Source organism: Mastacembelus armatus, chromosome 11 (assembly GCF_900324485.2).
Source record: "Mastacembelus armatus chromosome 11, fMasArm1.2, whole genome shotgun sequence".
In the NCBI taxonomy this organism is placed as follows: Eukaryota; Metazoa; Chordata; class Actinopteri; order Synbranchiformes; family Mastacembelidae; genus Mastacembelus; species Mastacembelus armatus.
In genome coordinates this window covers 11,229,201-11,247,127 of record NC_046643.1, presented here as the reverse complement: position 1 = coordinate 11,247,127, position 17,927 = coordinate 11,229,201, and the positions used below count along the sequence as shown (strand labels likewise).

Sequence of the window (17,927 nt, the reverse complement as noted above, 5' to 3'; positions counted from 1 at the left end):
CCCATTTTTAATCGATGAACGCATCTATAAATAAGCAGAAAAATCATAATTGTACTTGCTGGTTGCACAATTTACTGTCTCTTGTATTATATCAAAGGTGACAATGTAGAACAGTGACCTCTTGTAGGACAACTGGACATCACAGCAAAGATTCATGCAGTTTACAGAACAGATTGAGAGCAGGTACAACTTGCCGAAGGTCTCCCACAGCAGATGTTAAGTATGCAGGCTGATGATAATTTTGACTTCAGCCATAGTATCTTAGACAAAGACTGGATACAGCTGTTGCAATGACTTACCAGGACAAAAACCACCAATAAATTTCCATCCCATTGGACTGGAAACAGCTGGCAGTTCACTCCTGAGTGTCTCAATGATTCCATCAGTGAGTGTCATAACTATATTTTTGAACATCCACTGGTTAAAGTGGGTAATTGCTGCAGAAATCTGCTGGTTTGACATAATTAGATTAATTATTGTATACAGAAAAATGCACTACTAAAGCAAAATATGAAATTGCTTGAGTCCTCACAACTTTGTCCTTTGGATCACTTGACCTACACGGACTGTCTTGATGGGTGTGCGAAAATAGAAAATAAAACTAAAACACCTTTAGTGTTAAAGCTTATATTTATGAAGTCCCATAATGTTCAGAATGAAATTAATAAGACAGTTAATTCATGATCGGTCTCATCGCTAAATACAGGCCTCATTAAATAAAAGACTGTTGCTTCACAATCCTTCACCTATAGTTCTAACACAGACTTCATGGTTTATTGTCCGTGATTTAAAACGGATTTAAAATGAAAACCAATATGCACAAAGGCTTGTATTGACCTCATAGACATTGATATATTTCAACTACAACCAAGTAACTGCTTAACTATGCACAGGTGATCTCTAGTTTACTAATGACTTCTAAAACCAGCTGACTGCACAAGTAACTGAGGTGAGTCCTTTCAAGGGTAAAGTGATTACTGTGCAGAAAAACCTTTTATTTGCACTGCGGCTTATTGGCCCCAGTTTGTTTTTGGAGAATATTGTGTTGTGCATTAAAAACAGAACATAGAAAATAGACACTTTGTGATACAATCAGAAATTTAATGTGACTTCCGTTGATACTTAGGGTTTCATCGCTCAGCTACAGGGGCCCGTCCAAACGATACTGATTCTGCGCAGTGCGTCCCCCCGTTCTCCATGACGTAATCTGACGTTCCCTGGCTGAAACCAGGAAGTGAGTCGCTCTCTGTTGTTTGTGTTCGTCGGACGCCAATCGTCTCTGCTTTCTGACTTAACATACCGCTTTTACGGGCCGAAATGGCGACGTTTATTTCAGTCCCGTTAAAGAAGTCCTCTGAAGTGGACCTGGTGAAGCCGCTGTCGAAATTTGTGACGGCCACATACCCAACGGGCGAGGATCAGGGGGAATATCTCCGCGCCGTGGAGGAGTTGAACAAGCTCCGCAAAAACGCGCTGGGGAGGCCGCTGGACAAACACGAGAGCTCCCTGGAGATCCTGCTCAGGTAGAAACTTCTTGTTTTAGAGCTCACCTGATCTAGTCACACCGCTGCTAACACACAACAACGTTTTTACTGAGGTAGTTAGGTGGTTCATTGCCGCACCCAGGGGTGATAGCACCCGGTTACTAGCCTGGAAGCTAACATGCTATGAAGTATTTCCCATCAAAATAACTGACTCATGTTTTTAACGCCAAGTTTCCGGCTCAGACTCGGTTTGTTAGCTTGTTTTACTGACCTGTCGGGTAATTATAAGATGACGTTAGTCCCGTAGGCTAAACTAGGTATGATCTTAACTATGTTTATTTATTGAACTGAACCTTAACGATTAGCATTAGAGTTGGCTTCAACTTTATGGTGTCCAAGGTGAAACACGGACCAGAACAGAAAACCTAATACAATTCTTAAAATCTTTTTCTTTATATTTGTACCAAGACCCCACAAGATTACCCAAAACGACTTTTCATCAGTGACCAAAAAAAAGCTTAGTCATAAGTGGTTTCTTAATTTTTATGTAGGTCATCAGCTCACTCAAGTTTATTCTTAACATTATCCCAGACTGAACTTACATTAGCTGTCTACACATACACATCTACATAGTACAGTTAGGGTCCTGCCAAGTGTCATTCATATTTGGGTCCACCCGGTAGTCACGTGACGTCCACTGCGGCACAGGTAATAAACTCCTTTTTAATATCAGCAAACAAGGGTCATGGTGATAACTCTCCATACAGATATGAGTGTAAGGATCAGCAGAACACACATGACTGGTGTAAGCCTGTCAAGTGTAACACTTTGCACAGAGGAACTGTGTCAAATATGTGATGTATTATTTAGTTCCTCTCTGTCTGGCTGATGGTGACTTCTATATGGCTAAATGTTCAAACTAATCATTGCCTAATGATTCAGCTCTACGGGAAAAGGCTTGCCTGCTCCTCTGCTTAGGGATAATAAAATATTAATTGTGTGTGTATGTATGTGTGTGTGTGAGAGTATATATTTCTATATGTTTGATCATGACTGAACACCAAACCAGTGTTGTGTAACTTAATATTAACAAACATACTCAGTTTATTTGTGACATACAGAAGCTTACTTTAGTCTCTGTTTTCTGTGACTCATGAGTTTTTCTATGCATCGGGTTTGCCCAGATTACGTGAGTAGCCAGGCATGCAGGGTAGCAGGGTGTCAATCTTTTTTTAGCTGCAGTGCAAAGTAGAATTGCCAATATTGGACAAATGCATGACATTCACTATCCTTTCACATAATTGTTTTCATTCATGTGATGCTTTTCTGAGACATAACGCCTCATGTGCCATAAATTAGTGGTTGATGGTCATGACTCTTGTTTGTCAGTTTATTATAGGGATTCACTGATTGAATACAGTACATGGTAGTTGGCCGTAGTTTGAAACACAGTTGCAATCTGTGATCTCATGTTACCATTTTGAAATTTTAGAACCTGTGCATTTGTAGGTGCATGGTCTTGGCTAATTAGCCACAAGGTGGAAGTTAGCATGTCTGCGTAGCATGGGCTGCTGACTGATGACGTCGTTGCTCTGTGGCTCTCTGCATTTTACTGTTCGCCATGTGTCACGTAGCCACGGCAACGGGACCTATTCGTTTCACAGGCAAGCACACATACAGCTAGTGTGTCACCACGGTAACAATTGTTTTGTCCTGGACGTTTTCTTTTCTTTTTTAGTTGACTAGAAGGGCACACCTCTTCTCGGCTATCCTTTGCACTTGTCTGCCCTGGTGTATTTCAATAGAGCATGAGGATAACAAGCTGTTTATGTGGGTATTTCTCTATGTAACACCAATCCACTCTTTCATGGCATTGGAAGAGCAGGATGTATCATCTGGTAATAGGGGATTCCCTGTTCGCTATTGGCTCCTTTGCATGTTATTCATGTTGTTCATTCCTAATAATAAACCGTTCACATCTCAGGCACAGATACTGAAAGTTGAAGAGTTGAGGAGCCATTAACAACTCTGTGTGCGGACTGGAGTTGTGCTGATATTTCTTCCTGACTCATTGTCAAGTGTCTCTGAAAGAGTTGCCTAAAACCCCATGGTGGGAGTTATGTTGCAATATACACTACTTCTTAACCTAGTTTCGCAGTTGTGGTTTATTCTACGGCCTTGCCACTTTTTTTTTCTTTTGTGTTAATTTTTTATCTTTACCTAAACTAACATTCAGCAGTAATCAGAATCAAGGTGTTCCTGGTTTTCCAGTGAGAAGCATGCCATATATTTAGAAAAAAACATTTAGACCAAGTATTTTTGAATTCCAACACAAAATGAAATACAGTTTGTCATGTCTTTTTTTTTTTTTTTCCCCTCTCTACAGATACTATGATCAGCTGTGTGCTGTTGAGCCAAAATTTCCCTTCTCTGAAAACCAGGTAATTGATTTGACAGCACACATGACTGTGGGCTAGACTCATTTCCCAAACAGAAGAAGTTGAACACAAAGCCTGTCTCTGTTTCTGCAGCTCTGCTTAACCTTCACATGGAAGGATGCCTTTGATAAAGGATCGCTGTTTGGGGGCTCGGTCAAGCTCGGTAAGTGCAGCCTCTTATCAAGTGTATTTATGTAATAGTGTGTGTGCACATGTGAATACAGTTATCCACGTAAGGAGCAAATATATATATTATAAGACATATAGTTGATACAGGACTTTGCCTTCTATCATAATATCTCTAAATCCATCTGTCTCTTTTTGTCTTGTCTCCCCTTTACATGCACCCAATAAGAAAGAAAGCTTAGTAACACTAAATAGGTATCAGCTTTACCACACATCCCAAAACAGGCCCAACAACATGTTATAAGGTTTAAAAACATGTGTGTATGAGTAAGACATGTCACAGGTATATACAGTGGTGTGAAAAAGTGTTGGCCCCCTTCCTGATTTCTTATTTTTTTTCATGTTTGTCACAGTTTGTTTCAGATCATCAAACAAATTTAAATATTCGTCACAGATAACAGTCCCACAGTCCCAAAGCTTTAGAAATAGCTTTATAACCTTTTCCAGACTGATAGATCTCAATTACTTTCTTTCTTATTTGTTTTTGAATTTCTTTGGATCTCGAGATCCAGAAAGAAAGTAATTGAGTTCTATCAGTCTGGAAAAGGTTATAAAGCCATTTCTAAAGCTTTGGGACTGCAGCCCTTAATAATAAAAACCTTCATTTAAAAACTGCATGATGTGTTTACTTGTGTTATCTTTGACTAATATTTAAATTTGTTTGATCTGAAACAAAGTGTGACAAACATGCAAAAAAGTAAGAAATCAGGAAGGGGGCCAACGCTTTTTCACACCACTGTATGTTGTAACCAGAGATGCTCACAAGTAATTTTTTGGAAGTCCAAGTCAAGTCTCCAGTCTCTGGTCACAAGTCCAAGTAAAGTCTCCAGTCTCTGGTCACAAGTCCAAGTCAAGTCTCAAGACTCATGGTTGCAATGAACAGTGCTTGTTGCATGCTAACATTAGATAGCTGATGTTGCGCTAAACCAAGTGTCGACTGACTGACCTGTCCAGGTGCATTTTGAGATGCCTGATAAAATTAGATGTGGTCGATCCAGTGTCTTTTATTTTTATACTGCACATCTTGCATGATGCCATTTGTTAGTTTAGGCTTTGTACGGTGTCTTAATAACCAAATTTGATAACAAACGTGACCACATTTTCTGGGATGATTGCTGTTTACAGGCACCTGTGGCAAGACATGCCACAAGTGGGTTGTACTGTCTACCAGTAGAGGGCAGCAATACATCTTTGCAGCATTTATTATGACACTCATTTACCAGAAGAAGAAAATGGTAAACACGGCTTGTGAGAAATTTACGTTAATGCACTAAGATAAAAACATTTAAAAAAAAATATAAACATTGTTCACAAGTTCCAATCATCAAGTCTGAGTCGAGTCTCAAGTCTTTTGAGGACAAGTCCTCAAAAAAATCAAGTTACAAGCTACTGCGTGTGCGCGACTTAAATGGGACTCGAGTCCCCATCATCTCAGAAGTCGGTTTCAGGATCAGAGACTACCCGGTGTTCAAAGCCTAAAAAAAACACTTTGATATTCAGAAAGTCCATGTCTGATGAAAAGAAAAATGATCCCCCTATTGTTCTGATTATTATTTTGCTGTCCATGCTCTTCACATTTATTCTATTCATACTTGAATCTTTTGTCCTCTTTGGCAAATTGTTGTAGCTCATGACTGCAGGATGCTTTGTAAAGTACTTTGGGAGAGAACAGTGTAGAATAAAGCTGTAGATATGTTGTGTGGGTAAAGAGGCAACTGATGCTACTAAAAAAGAAGGCAGTCGATATCTGACAATATATCCAGGGGATGAAAGACACATGTCCCTCTCTCCTGTTTACAATAATGATTTTCTACTGGTGGAAAACACATGAAAAGCTTAACGCCTCAGCATTGTGTGCTGTAGTTCACCCCAAACTCACTGAAGATTCAAATAAAGCAGGCTACAGAAAGGGCAATGTGACAAAGAATTTGTTACTTGTGTGTTGCAGCTTTGGCTAGTTTGGGCTACGAGAAGACGTGTGTGTTGTTCAATGCAGCAGCACTGGCCAGTCAGATTGCTGCAGATCAGAACCTGGACAACGATGAGGGATTGAAGGCTGCAGCCAAATACTATCAGGTGGGTGTTCCTCCATACAGCTATATTGTAGTAACATTTATAGTATGTTTCATAGGCCTGCTGGAAGTTACTGCATAAAATCATTAGTCTTTTGCTTTTTGTATTTGATACTGCACATGCAGAACAAAGAAATTTCTCAGTCAGATGTGAAGACCTTTTATGGTGCAAAAGTCCACTGATATATTTTTTTGTCTATATCATGTTTATTTCGTGAATATTTAACAGAAGGAGACACATACACTCATTTCCCTGATTCTCAGACTTCAGGAATGTGACAAACAAATAAAGAGAAGCTAGTTTTCATTCTATGTACAGATGAGTCACGTGGATCAAAGCTCAGTTTATGTCAACAGTCAGATAACAAACCTGCACTGGTCAGACATGTTAAGTTCCCCCAGCAAAGATAGACCGTGGCCCTGATATGTTTCACTAATCAAAACACACTGTGACGCACGACTCATACCAGTGACCCGGATGTGAGCAGGACCTGAACATTTATCTGCAATTTGCAAAGGATAATCTTTTGTGACTTGCAATGCTACCACAATCTGCAGTCTGCTTGAAACCAGTGTTCACAAATGGCTTTTGTGAAGTGGGCCCCTGGTGTGTAAAGATAGCAGAGCAGAGTATAAAAAGCAGTGAACACTGGCATTAAGGGCAGCAGATTGATTGTCTCCAGCCAAACACAATGCAAGCACATTCAGTATACACTAGGGTTTAGAGATGAGCTTTAAAAACAGGTAGGGCTGCTTTAGAAGTACAAAACATCAGGCTATGTGAATTTCAGTCTTGGCACTGGTGTCTCATCTGTGCATCTCTCTCTCTCTCTCCAGCTGGCCAGCGGAGCCTTTGGGCACATCAAGGACACGGTGCTGTCTGCGCTGAGCAGGGAGCCCACCATGGATATCTCCCCTGAGACTGTAGGCACCCTGAGCATCATCATGCTGGCCCAAGCCCAGGAGGTTTTCTTCCTTAAAGCCACCTCAGGTACTAAGCACGGACACCCCCACCCAAAAAAACCTCACCCATAACATTTACCTCACTATCATCACAAACTGCTCAAGAGATTTTTAGGCCTCTTCAGTGCAGCATTATTATCATTGATCTGCATCATATGTCTGTTCAGAAAGGCAGATCCATTCGTCAACTTGTAAGTCCAAGGACTTTGTTTCGAAAAAATACGTCACAGACATGGACTATGAACGTTTGCTACTTTTGCTCAGTAATGTCTGAGAAGTTTCAGTGTTTAGAAACATAATGGAAGCAGAGTAATAAAACCTTGAATAAATTCAGCTTTCCACTGATTTTTCCACTGAGTAATTTCTAACAATAAGTAGTTTTCATCCAGGTTGCACAGTCTCTGTCCCAGTTCTGTCTACACAGTTGCTTATTAACAACACAACAGTTTTAGATTACATTATAGTACGAGCTCTCGGTTATAAAAATAAACCTATATATTCTGCTGAGATGCTGAGTTTTTGTTTTGAATTACTTTTACACTGATGTAAGGACAATTTTATCTCCTTACTCTTTACTGGTTGTGTCACTTTATAATTGGATTGTTCATTCAATAGACAAGATGAAAGATGCTGTCATCGCAAAACTGGCCAATCAGGCTGCAGATTTCTATGGCGACGCTTTCAAGCAGTGTCAGTACAAAGACAACCTTCCCAAGGTATGTGAAGGACACACGCAGTGCTACACCTAAAAAACCTGCTCCACTTTGAAAAACAACTAACATAGTCCGCCACGTGTTCAGTGTGGTGAAGACAGAGTTTGGATTCTGCACAGTTTGGCATCTTGGTGTGTCTGATTGTGTGCACTGTTTTGTATGTGTGAATCTGTGAAACAAACAAAACTTGAAGGGTGGTACTTGAGCTGTGGGACTGTCCAAATTGCAGTTTCTCTCTGTTCTCATTAGTCAATTTCCATCCTGTTTTGACTCTGATTGGTTGGTTACTACTAAACTGTAGTCTGACCCATTTTCATTCTGATCAGTTAACTCACCATCTGATTGTTGGCATCTCTAATGCTTACTGTCTGTCTAACACCAAACCACACACTACAGACCTAATACACTGACATTAGTAAAATCAAAGTATAGTGATCATCAGGAAATGATTAAACTGCACCAGCTATTTTATTTTAATACATTAAATGAAATTGTGCAACCCTAACATTTCTCCTAAATGGAAACTAGTTATTTGCATTTAATATTTTCCTCTAAGTTGTCTGGTAAAATGGTTGGGTCAATACATATGACCTAAAATGCCGTTTTGAAATACAGTCAGTTGGTATACACTGCTCATCCTTTAGGTATAACCTAGCTGGATCTAATACTGAAATACGATTTAACAGAGAATAGTGAGTTAGTCATTTGAATAATGCAAAAGGAAAACTGCAAAAAATCTGCTGGTAGTAGCTCCACAAGTGACTATTTGATGCTTTATTTGTTTATTGTTGTGAATTAACTGTCAGCAGCTTAACTAATAAGAAAATTAGTAGCAGTCTTCGTCCTTATACAAACAAAACGAATTCAAAGGATTGTCATAAAATAACTTTATTATATCACTTGAACCCTTATATGTTGTGTATGGATGTTACAGCTCGCGATGCTACAGTGAAAACATTTAATTGCTCTTAACTGAACAGGGCTGTAGATGTTTCACACCAGTCTGTTTCCACGTTACGTCTTTAGTTTTTAGACATTTCTCTTCCTTTAATGGTGCAATCTAATCCAATTCACTAGTAGTAAGAACTTTGCCAGGGGTTCACTAACACAATAGGGATGGATGGATTTGCAGATAGCTGGTGCAGCCTAGTCTTGCTTATACATTTGTATTAAAGTATGTAGTTTTCTGCACTAACAGCTTCACACACAATAGCTTCTGTTTTTTTTGTTTTTTTTTATTGTTGTAAATGAAGATGTCACACAGAGAACAAGGAGACAGGCATGAGTCTTTCTGAAAAACAGCAGCTTATTCTCCCTGAATGCCTGAAAGCAATCACATTAAGCCACTATTACACACACACACACACATATACATATGTATCCTGTGCGTAGACACATGGCTGTGGAACTTTTGATGCAGGTGTAGCAGCTTTGCCAAAGGGTTAAACACTCATGGTCTGTTCTGTTTTCTCTCTCGTTGTCTTCCTTTCTTTCTGCATCCCTCGTGGTGGTGGTGGTGGTGTGGGCCCTGGTTTGTCTGTGTTTGCACACCTCTGACTGCTTGTACCTGTTTGTGATTGGCTTTTGTGGTGTCATTTGTGGATCGACCTCGTTGGTGTGCGTCTGCCATTTTGTGGTTTGCCTTGCCATCGTGCGTGCGTATGCATATATCCGCTTGTGTGCCTGCGTGTTGCTCTGTGGTTGCCTCTCCCTGGTCAGTATTTTTATTTTCAGGAAGTGCTACCGGTGCTGGCGGCCAAGCACTGCATCATGCAAGCCAATGCCGAGCTGCACCAGAGCGCCCTGGCCAAGCAGAAGAAACGCTTTGGAGAGGAGATTGCTCGTCTGCAGGTAAACTGATTTCACATGAAGCCCGTGTAATCTTCAAAAAAAAGAAAAAAAAATTTGCCTTGAAGTTCCACAAAAAAACAAAATAAAAGGCTCTTTCATGAAGAAACATGTCCTAAACTCTCTCTCCACTGTTGATCACTCCAGCATGCAGCAGAGCTGGTGAAGACAGTGGCGTCTCGTTACGACGAGTACGTAAGCGTTAAGGACCTGACTGACAAGATCAACCGTGCCCTCACCGCAGCCAAAAAAGACAACGACTTTATCTACCATGACCGAGTGCCTGAAGTCAAAGACCTGGAGCATATCGGCAAGGCTGCGCTGGTCAAAGCCACAACAATCACACCTCCACTCAGCCAGAAATTCACAGGTACGATACACAGACACTTAATACCCTTCTCTAGTGTTAAGACAGGTTGAGACATTTAAAGAGACGAAAAACTAACTCTCTACATCACAGTATAACAGACAAACAAAAGCGTTTTACAAGACAGATTATGTCTGAGCCTTTTAATTTATATATATATATATTTTTTTTTTTTTTTCATGTATTCACTTATTTGTCATGTCAGACATCTCCCCTGGCTGTGTCGAAACCTTATGGTGCAGTTTGTCATTTTTGTACAGATGAAACAAATGGCATAGAGAGCTTTAAAGCTGCCAGTAGGAAATTTTGGTACTCGTTCATAGAGGACCAGTATAGCCTTTTCCCAGTTTTAATACAGCCGTAGCTGTGCTGTGTGTTTACCAGACTTTGTCATCTAACTCCTCGTATGAAAGAAAATAGCTGTAGGTCCCTAATGTCAAATGATTCTATACGGTGAGCACAGCTTCATTCAGAATTTATGCTGCCCAGTCATATTTTTGGAGATAAACATAATGTGCTTAATCAAGCTTAAATGCCTAAATGTTAACTAGGGAAGTAGAGTAGAAATTTCCCATGATTCACTGTAGTTTATGATGATTTATGAAAATGCCCTGTTTTTCCTATATGGATAGTCTAGAAGACCAGTGAGTTGAGAATTTCTGAAACAAATTCCCAGTGAAAAACATTCCATTTAAGAGAGCAGTGTCCCATTTACTGCTTTCCATTTACATCTACCACAAGCTCTAATATCTCCTTTCTAATGGGCCATTTATGTTCTTTCTGTCTTCAGACTTGTTTGAGAAGATGGTTCCCATGGCAGTGCAGCAGTCCATGAGCATCTACAACCAGCGAAAGGCTGACACCGTTAACAGACTGTTGGGAACGATGAGGGAGGCCACTAATCTCTGCAACGGGTATGTTATGTCTGCATAACTCTGCTTGTGTTTACACGTCGGTATCCTGGTGTGATTGTCTTTCCCTTCGTATTTCCATGCCTGCATTAGTATATAAAAAAATTCATATCATAATTGTGTACCATCCATTGAGTATTTTCACCAAAGATTAGGATTCAGTGTAACAAAATGCTTTTATGCATCTTTTGAAAGTGAAATCTAACTTCTTTCCCCTTCATTTTGCAGTATTTTAATTTTCCAGGTGTAAATGAGGTTTTAATGTGAGACTCAGAGTTTAGAGTGGTCCCGGTGGCAGGGTGCAGGTTGATATTTGAGAGATAGTAACTGGCAGCTGATGTATAATTATCCATCAGGGTACTGGCATCCCTGAACCTACCAGCTGCTCTGGAGGATCTGTCTGGAGACTCTATCCCACAATCCATCGCTGAGAAGTCCAGATCCATCGTACAGCAGGGGGGACTGCAGAGCATCGAACAGCTAATCAAAGACCTGCCTGAGCTTCTTACACGCAACAGAGAGATCCTGGATGAGGTCAGTGGTAGAGACAGACGCAGACACAGATGTCTTGAATTATATATGTGCCACTACGCTTCATAGCTCGTATGCCCAGTGATCTAACCTCTGAACTTACCGCTAATTCCATCTAAATTCATTTTACAAAGTAAAAAGACACTTTAAGAAATGCTGCGTCTTTGTGATATGACTTTGCTATCTTGACAAAGTAGCATATGATTCAAATGGTGTTTAGCAGCTGACTTGGATGTTCTGCATGTTGGACTTTTCTACCACTACTACCAAGAAAACACATGAATGCTAAAAACTCATAATCGTCCCTAATGGCAGAAGTCCCAGATAAGGATCATCACTGAAATCTAATCCACTGATCTTTGGGCCAAGGACTGTCTATCCACCAGCCTCAGCCAACCCATTTTTTAGACATCTTGCTGACAAACAAACAAACAGACGGGAGGAAAAACATAAAACCTAAAACACAATCTGCTTCCAAGTTTGTTGGCAGAGTTGAAAAGTCCAAACCAAAATGTCCTAATTTCCTCCATAACATAGTTGGTTCTGTTGTATGAAGAAAAAAGCACAGACTGAAAGTGAAATTTCAAAAGAACAGCCAAGTAGTTTTGCTGGTTTTATAAAATGTTGTTCTTCAGTAACTCCAGTTATGACTTTTAACTTTTTAAAACAAATGGATGGTGTGCTGAAACAATGAAGAAATTAGTTGTCAGAAAATTGAACAGATCCCAAAAAAAAACTCATACATTTCAAGAACAAATATTTGTAGTCTCAACTTTTTCAAATGTGAAAATTTGCTGCTCACCTTGTTTTTAATGTCATTGTAAATGAAATATCTTAGGCTGCCAGGTAAAACAACCATGTTAGCTTGAATGCTCACAACCTGTGAGATACTGTTGTTTTTTGTTTTTTTTTTTGACAATGTGAGTGACTCATTAATTTAAAAAAATCAGTAGAAAGATACTGACCCAAAAGCTCAAGCTACAAATGACTAATAAAGATATAGTCTTTGTGTGTGTGTGTTTGAAGCATTCATATTTTGTGTGTGAACTCATATTTGTTTGTCATCAGTCTCTGAAGATGCTTGATGATGAAGAGACAACAGACAACGAGCTGAGAACCAAGTTCAACCAGCGCTGGAACAGAACCCCCTCTGCAGACCTCTACAAACCGCTTCGTGCAGGTACATCCTTTTTTCAAGCTTTTTTTTTTTTTTTGGGGGGGGGTAGTTTGTAAGTAAGGTCCTCACCCGTCCCTCCCCTTCCCCACCCCAGAGGGTGCAAACTTCCGCAACATCTTGGACAAGGCCGTACAGGCCGACCAGGTGGTGAAAGACCGCTACAACACCCACTGTGACATGATCGCCCTGCTGTGTAAGCCAGAGAACGAGCTCAACGCCGCCATCCCCTCTGCCAACCCGATCAAGACACTGCAGGGCAGCGAGGTAAGTCAGCCTGTATCAACGTCTGTAAATCTATTTCGGTGCCTTCTGAATATAAAACATAACTTTTTATTATGATGTTTAGATTTTTAGTTATCAGGATTATTTATGTCACAAATATTGAAACACACTGTTTGCAAACACCTGGTGGACATTGTGCTTTATGGCTCTGTCCCTTCTCCCCACTCTAGCTCCATTTTTCATTTTCTTTGCTGACTTTGCTTTTTGTTTCACTGGGGAACTTAAAGAACTAAGCAAGCAGATCTGGGGAAAAGTGAGGCAAAAGTGCTTGTCTCTCGGGAAATGTTGCATCCATACTAAAGTGAAAAACACGAGTGTGCAGAGCCGTGCTGTAGACTGCACTCATTATGACAAGAGTTAAGAGTACTGGACTGAAAAGTTCAATTGTCTGGTCTGTCTTCACTCCAGGTAGTGAATGTGCTGCGCTCCCAGCTCGCCCAGCTGGACGCAATGAAGAAGGAGAGGGAGACCCTTGAGGGAGAGATCAAGGCCGTGACCTTTGACATGTCTGTCGTCTTCCTGACGGCGCTCGCCCAGGACGGGGCTATCAACGAGGAGCAGCTGTCAGTGTCCCAGATCGACCAGTTGTACGGCGCCTACAACCAGAGGGTACAGGCGTCCCTCAGCACACAGGAAGCGCTGCTGGGACAAGTTCAGGTACAGGAACACACACACATACACGCACACACACAGTTTGAGAAGCAGCAAGGAGGCCTTTTTTTTTTTTTTTTTCTTGATATGTCAGCAGGGTTCTGCCTTGCTGGGACATCTGTGAACTGGTGTTTTATAACCTGATGTATTTAACAGCAAAACATGTTCCTGAATGTCAAAGTGCCCTTGTATGTGAAGAAAGTTTTCTTTCCCCACAATCCTCCCAGACATCCCACCAGGAGTTCAGCAGTCTTAAGCAGTCCAACACCGAGGCCAACCAGAGGGAGGAGGTCCTGAAGAAGCTGGCTTCAGCTCACGACAGCTACGTTGAGATCAGCAGCAACCTGCGCGAAGGCACCAAGGTACTCACTCAGCACAACACACCTGCACACAGGAGCCTCAGCAAAAAGGAACTGTGGTGTAGTTCTGCGTGTTTTGTCAGAAAATTTCTACTTTTTTGTTCTGTCCGTGCATCAAGGTGGTATGCAAGCCAGGTGATTTATTTTTGTCCCCATTTGTTTCTCCCTTCTCAGTTCTACAACGACTTGACAGAAATCCTGCTGAAGTTTCAGAACAAATGCAGCGACATCGTTTTCGCTCGCAAGACAGAGCGGGATGAACTACTTAAGTATGTGCTCGTCTAAGTGTGTCATAACGTGCTGGTTCGGTGGCTTAGGTTGAGGTTTCCTCAGCAGTTGGGGCACATAAGCTCTACAGGGTCCTTGTGTATGAATATGAAGGAAAAACAGGTGCTGTTTGTGATGGTTCAATCCTTGTTTCAGGGAGTTGCAGCAGAGCATCGCCCGAGAACCCAGTGCTCCCTCCTTCAACGTTCCTGCCTATCAGAGCAACCCTGCTGCCCCCGCACCCGGGCCAACACCTGCACCCAGGACCGTATTCGTAAGCAGCCACTCACCAAGGCCCTTTGTTGATTACCCCGAACTTCACAAAACACTGACGGTTGAGGTACTGATGTATCTGCCTTCTTTCTCTACACCTTGCAGCCGCAGCCGCCGCAACAAGCCCAGCAGCAGCCCCCGGCGAGGCCCCAGCCTCCTGAGAGGCCTCCTCCCCCCAGCTTCACCCCTCAGGCAGCCTCCACCCCTCCCACCAACACACCACTCACTGGCCCTCCCACCAGTAACCCACCACCTGTGGCCCCACCTTCCCAGGCCCAGGGACCACCTTACCCCACCTACCAAGGCTACCCAGGGTGCGTTTTCATCAAATCAGGGAGGGAGGGCGGGGGGGTCTGAGTACACTTTGAAGTACATTTTGTATATTTGTCAGGATTCAGTCCCAGATGTCCAGAAAAATAAGGTGTAAAGTAGACTGCATCTGTTTTTACAGTGTAATGGTACATATTTAATTAACAGTTCATTTCTTCAGCTGCCCATCTCATTTTCAGGTTGTTGCTACAGGTGGTGAACATCACATGGGCTGCCATTAAAATAAAATCTTTCTGGCTTCTGAGCCAACAAAATCTGATACCAGCTCTTTTAGTTGTACTTGCTCAATACTTGTAGGTGTTAATAGTTGAAACTTAAGAGTTAATATGGAATGTCAGGATTGAGTCAACAGATTAGTTTTTGGCTTAATGGTTTCATAATTTCTTTATGTGGCTCTTAAAAGTCAACTTTTAGTGGTGAAATGAAGTTCTGAAAAGTAGATCTCTGCACTGGACTTGGTGGATACAAGTTTTCAGCTAAAAATGACCTGTAAATGAAATGATAATGTAACACTTGAAGTTTGGATGATCGTTTTTCTTTATTGTGGTGTCCATGCAGATACTTCCAGATGCCGATGGGCTACAACCCTTATGCTTACGGACAGTACAACATGCCCTATATGCCCTACCAGGCAGTTCCAGGACAGGGAGGATACCCAGGAGCCCCTGCTGCTGGACAGCCCTACCCCAGCTACCCTCAGCAACCACCACAGCAGCAGCCCTACTACCCTCAACAATAACTCTCCTCTTCCATCTCCTTATTCCTCTTTTCACATTAACACCAAATTAAAAAAAACACCCCCAGCAATAACACTATCTCCATCAGCTCCCTTCCATCTCATTCTTTCTTTTCTCTCACTAACAGCAACTATAGAAACAATGAGGGGTGACCTCAGAGCTGCTGTGGATTCTCTCTATGTGATACTTTACTCCATCTTTTACCAAGATTTTCCTTTCCAACTCAGTCTCCCCTTTTCTATCCCATTTTTTTCTTGGTTCTGACAGCACTTTCTTAAACTCTTAACTCAGTGCACTAACTCCCTTCTCTTACCTGTAGGTTTATGTTTTATTTACCCGTTTTCTAATGGTTTTGTTAATTTAAACCATGTTTTTCAATAACAACTGTCTGGGCTGGACTATTGTACAACACTCATGAAGGCACCCAGGGTGACTGGGAGTATATTTTGGGTGGATGAATGGTCATTACTAGTCACGTCAGTAATGGGTGAGGGTGCAGCCGCATGCTCGCTCCCTCCCCACCCACTCAATCAGACCCCAGTGCTTCTATATCAACTATATTCCTATTTTTGTAATGGAAACTGATGCCTCGCTGATGTATAAACCTATAAAAATGACTGCCTGTAGGTTTTCTAACGTAGATGATGACTGCTGAGAGTTCTCTGTTGCTCTTTTCTCTTCTTTCTCTCTCACCCAGGGAATGTGGGTATATTTCTGTGTCACAATCAGAGGCTGTATAAGTGGGAGAAATTGTTCTATTATATAAATATATGTATAAATAAGACTCCATATGTGGTTAACCGAGACACTCTGTGTGCTGCACTTTCATGCTCTTGTTTATTTTTATTCCTCAGCTCTAACATGATTAAAAACAACTGCCAGCCAGAATTTGTCTGTCTTTAAACACTGGAGATCATGTTTGAGCGTGATCTTTTTTTTTGTTTGTTTTTTTGTTTGTTTTTTTAATCACTGTGGATGTTTGTAAAGCAGCCAGAAGAGGGCAGTCCTGCAGAAGCTGAGCAGTAGCAGCCAATATTGCTTCTCTCAGCCAATAGGAGAGCGAGTCGTCCCCTCCGAGTTAATCTGATGCCTTTTGACCTCCCGAGCACCGGGGGCAGATCCCATTTAGATAGCATGCAAATTACGTTCCAGTGAGGTCGTGATCTCATCCAATCATATTTCCCCGCAGGTGATTTCTCCACAGACAGATTTCATCCCCAGATATTTATTCAGTGTCAGGAGACGCTAATGATTTCACATATCTCCTCTGTGTGTGTGTGAGTGTGTGTGTGGCAGGGAGGCAGATGGCAGCACAGTATGATGTCTGGAACGATGCATAGAGATGTTGGCAGAGAGCTGCTGGTCCCCTGCCTGCATCCATCACTCCACCTCTCTCCATTTTCCCCTCTCTTCCCTCCGTGTAATCTGTCTTCTCGAGTTCCTATCAGATCAACTCTTTAAAAAACCCACCATACTTCACTTCATTTTTCCTCTGTGCTCTCCCTTCTTTTGTTTGGTTCCTCTGACTCCTACTTCATTATATATATATTTCCTTTGCTTTTTTTCCCTCTGTAATACCACCTGTCTTTTTATATCCTCAGCTGTTCTCTCCTGCATGTTTTTTTTTTTTCCTTCTCCCTTGCTTCCTCTGTTTTTGCTTACCATTTGTCTGTCCTTGTCGTCCAAACCGCGAATCGCTGGCAGTGAGTTGTCTTTACTGGTCAGTATCTCTTGGCTCATAAACATCTCATAACATTACGTCAGTCTCCTGTGTGTGTTTGTGTTTGAGAGTCAAACTCACGAGGAAGGAAACACACTTTTAATCAGATCTAACAGCTCATGTCTCCTACTGGAAGTGACACAACACATACACACTGCCATGTCTCTCTCTCTCTCTCTCTCTCTCTCTCTCTCTCTCTCTCTCTCTCTCTCTCTCTCTGTGTATTCACCTATACAGCATGCAGTTGCTGCCAAAGTCAATTGTATCTCTGGATGTGTTTATCAAAGGTGTCTGTGCATCTCAGGCGCTTAATTTTAACAAGACGTTCTCCACCGGAGGAGTGTCATATTTTAATTGGTCTGAAACAGAATAAAGGCAGCGAACAGAGCACTGCGGTGACAGGTATTAATTACCTTCTGCCTAATGGCTCCCAAACTCAGCACTCAGCCATATTGGTGCTCACACTATTCTTACTCCCCCACTTTTCTCTCACCACTTTCCTCCTCACCATGTGTTTGTCCACAATAGGGCTGAATTAAGACTTTTATTATTATTATTTGGCTATGGCTATCATAATTACACGCAATTTCTGCAAACATATTGTATCCCAGGGGCTAC

At 41.6% G+C, this 17,927-nt stretch overlaps 1 protein-coding gene across 2 annotated transcripts; it reads left to right on the top strand.

Annotated features, from left to right (window-relative positions):
• The first annotated feature begins 1,214 nt into the window (after positions 1-1,214).
• Positions 1,215-16,395, top strand: pdcd6ip (programmed cell death 6 interacting protein). Of its 2 annotated transcripts, none has more exons than XM_026300370.1 (18): positions 1,215-1,523; positions 3,871-3,925; positions 4,016-4,085; positions 6,057-6,184; positions 7,018-7,171; positions 7,759-7,859; positions 9,591-9,707; positions 9,852-10,074; positions 10,862-10,985; positions 11,339-11,516; positions 12,582-12,693; positions 12,785-12,954; positions 13,381-13,629; positions 13,851-13,985; positions 14,157-14,251; positions 14,406-14,523; positions 14,628-14,836; positions 15,411-16,395. In XM_026300370.1, exons 1-18 carry the CDS (start codon positions 1,318-1,320, stop codon positions 15,589-15,591), a joined length of 2,625 nt encoding a protein of 874 aa, XP_026156155.1. In that variant the 5' UTR covers positions 1,215-1,317; the 3' UTR covers positions 15,592-16,395. The 2 variants fall into 2 exon arrangements, with proteins under 2 accessions (XP_026156155.1, XP_026156154.1); XM_026300369.1 differs by having other exon boundaries at positions 9,576-9,707.
• Positions 16,396-17,927: the final 1,532 nt, after the last annotated feature.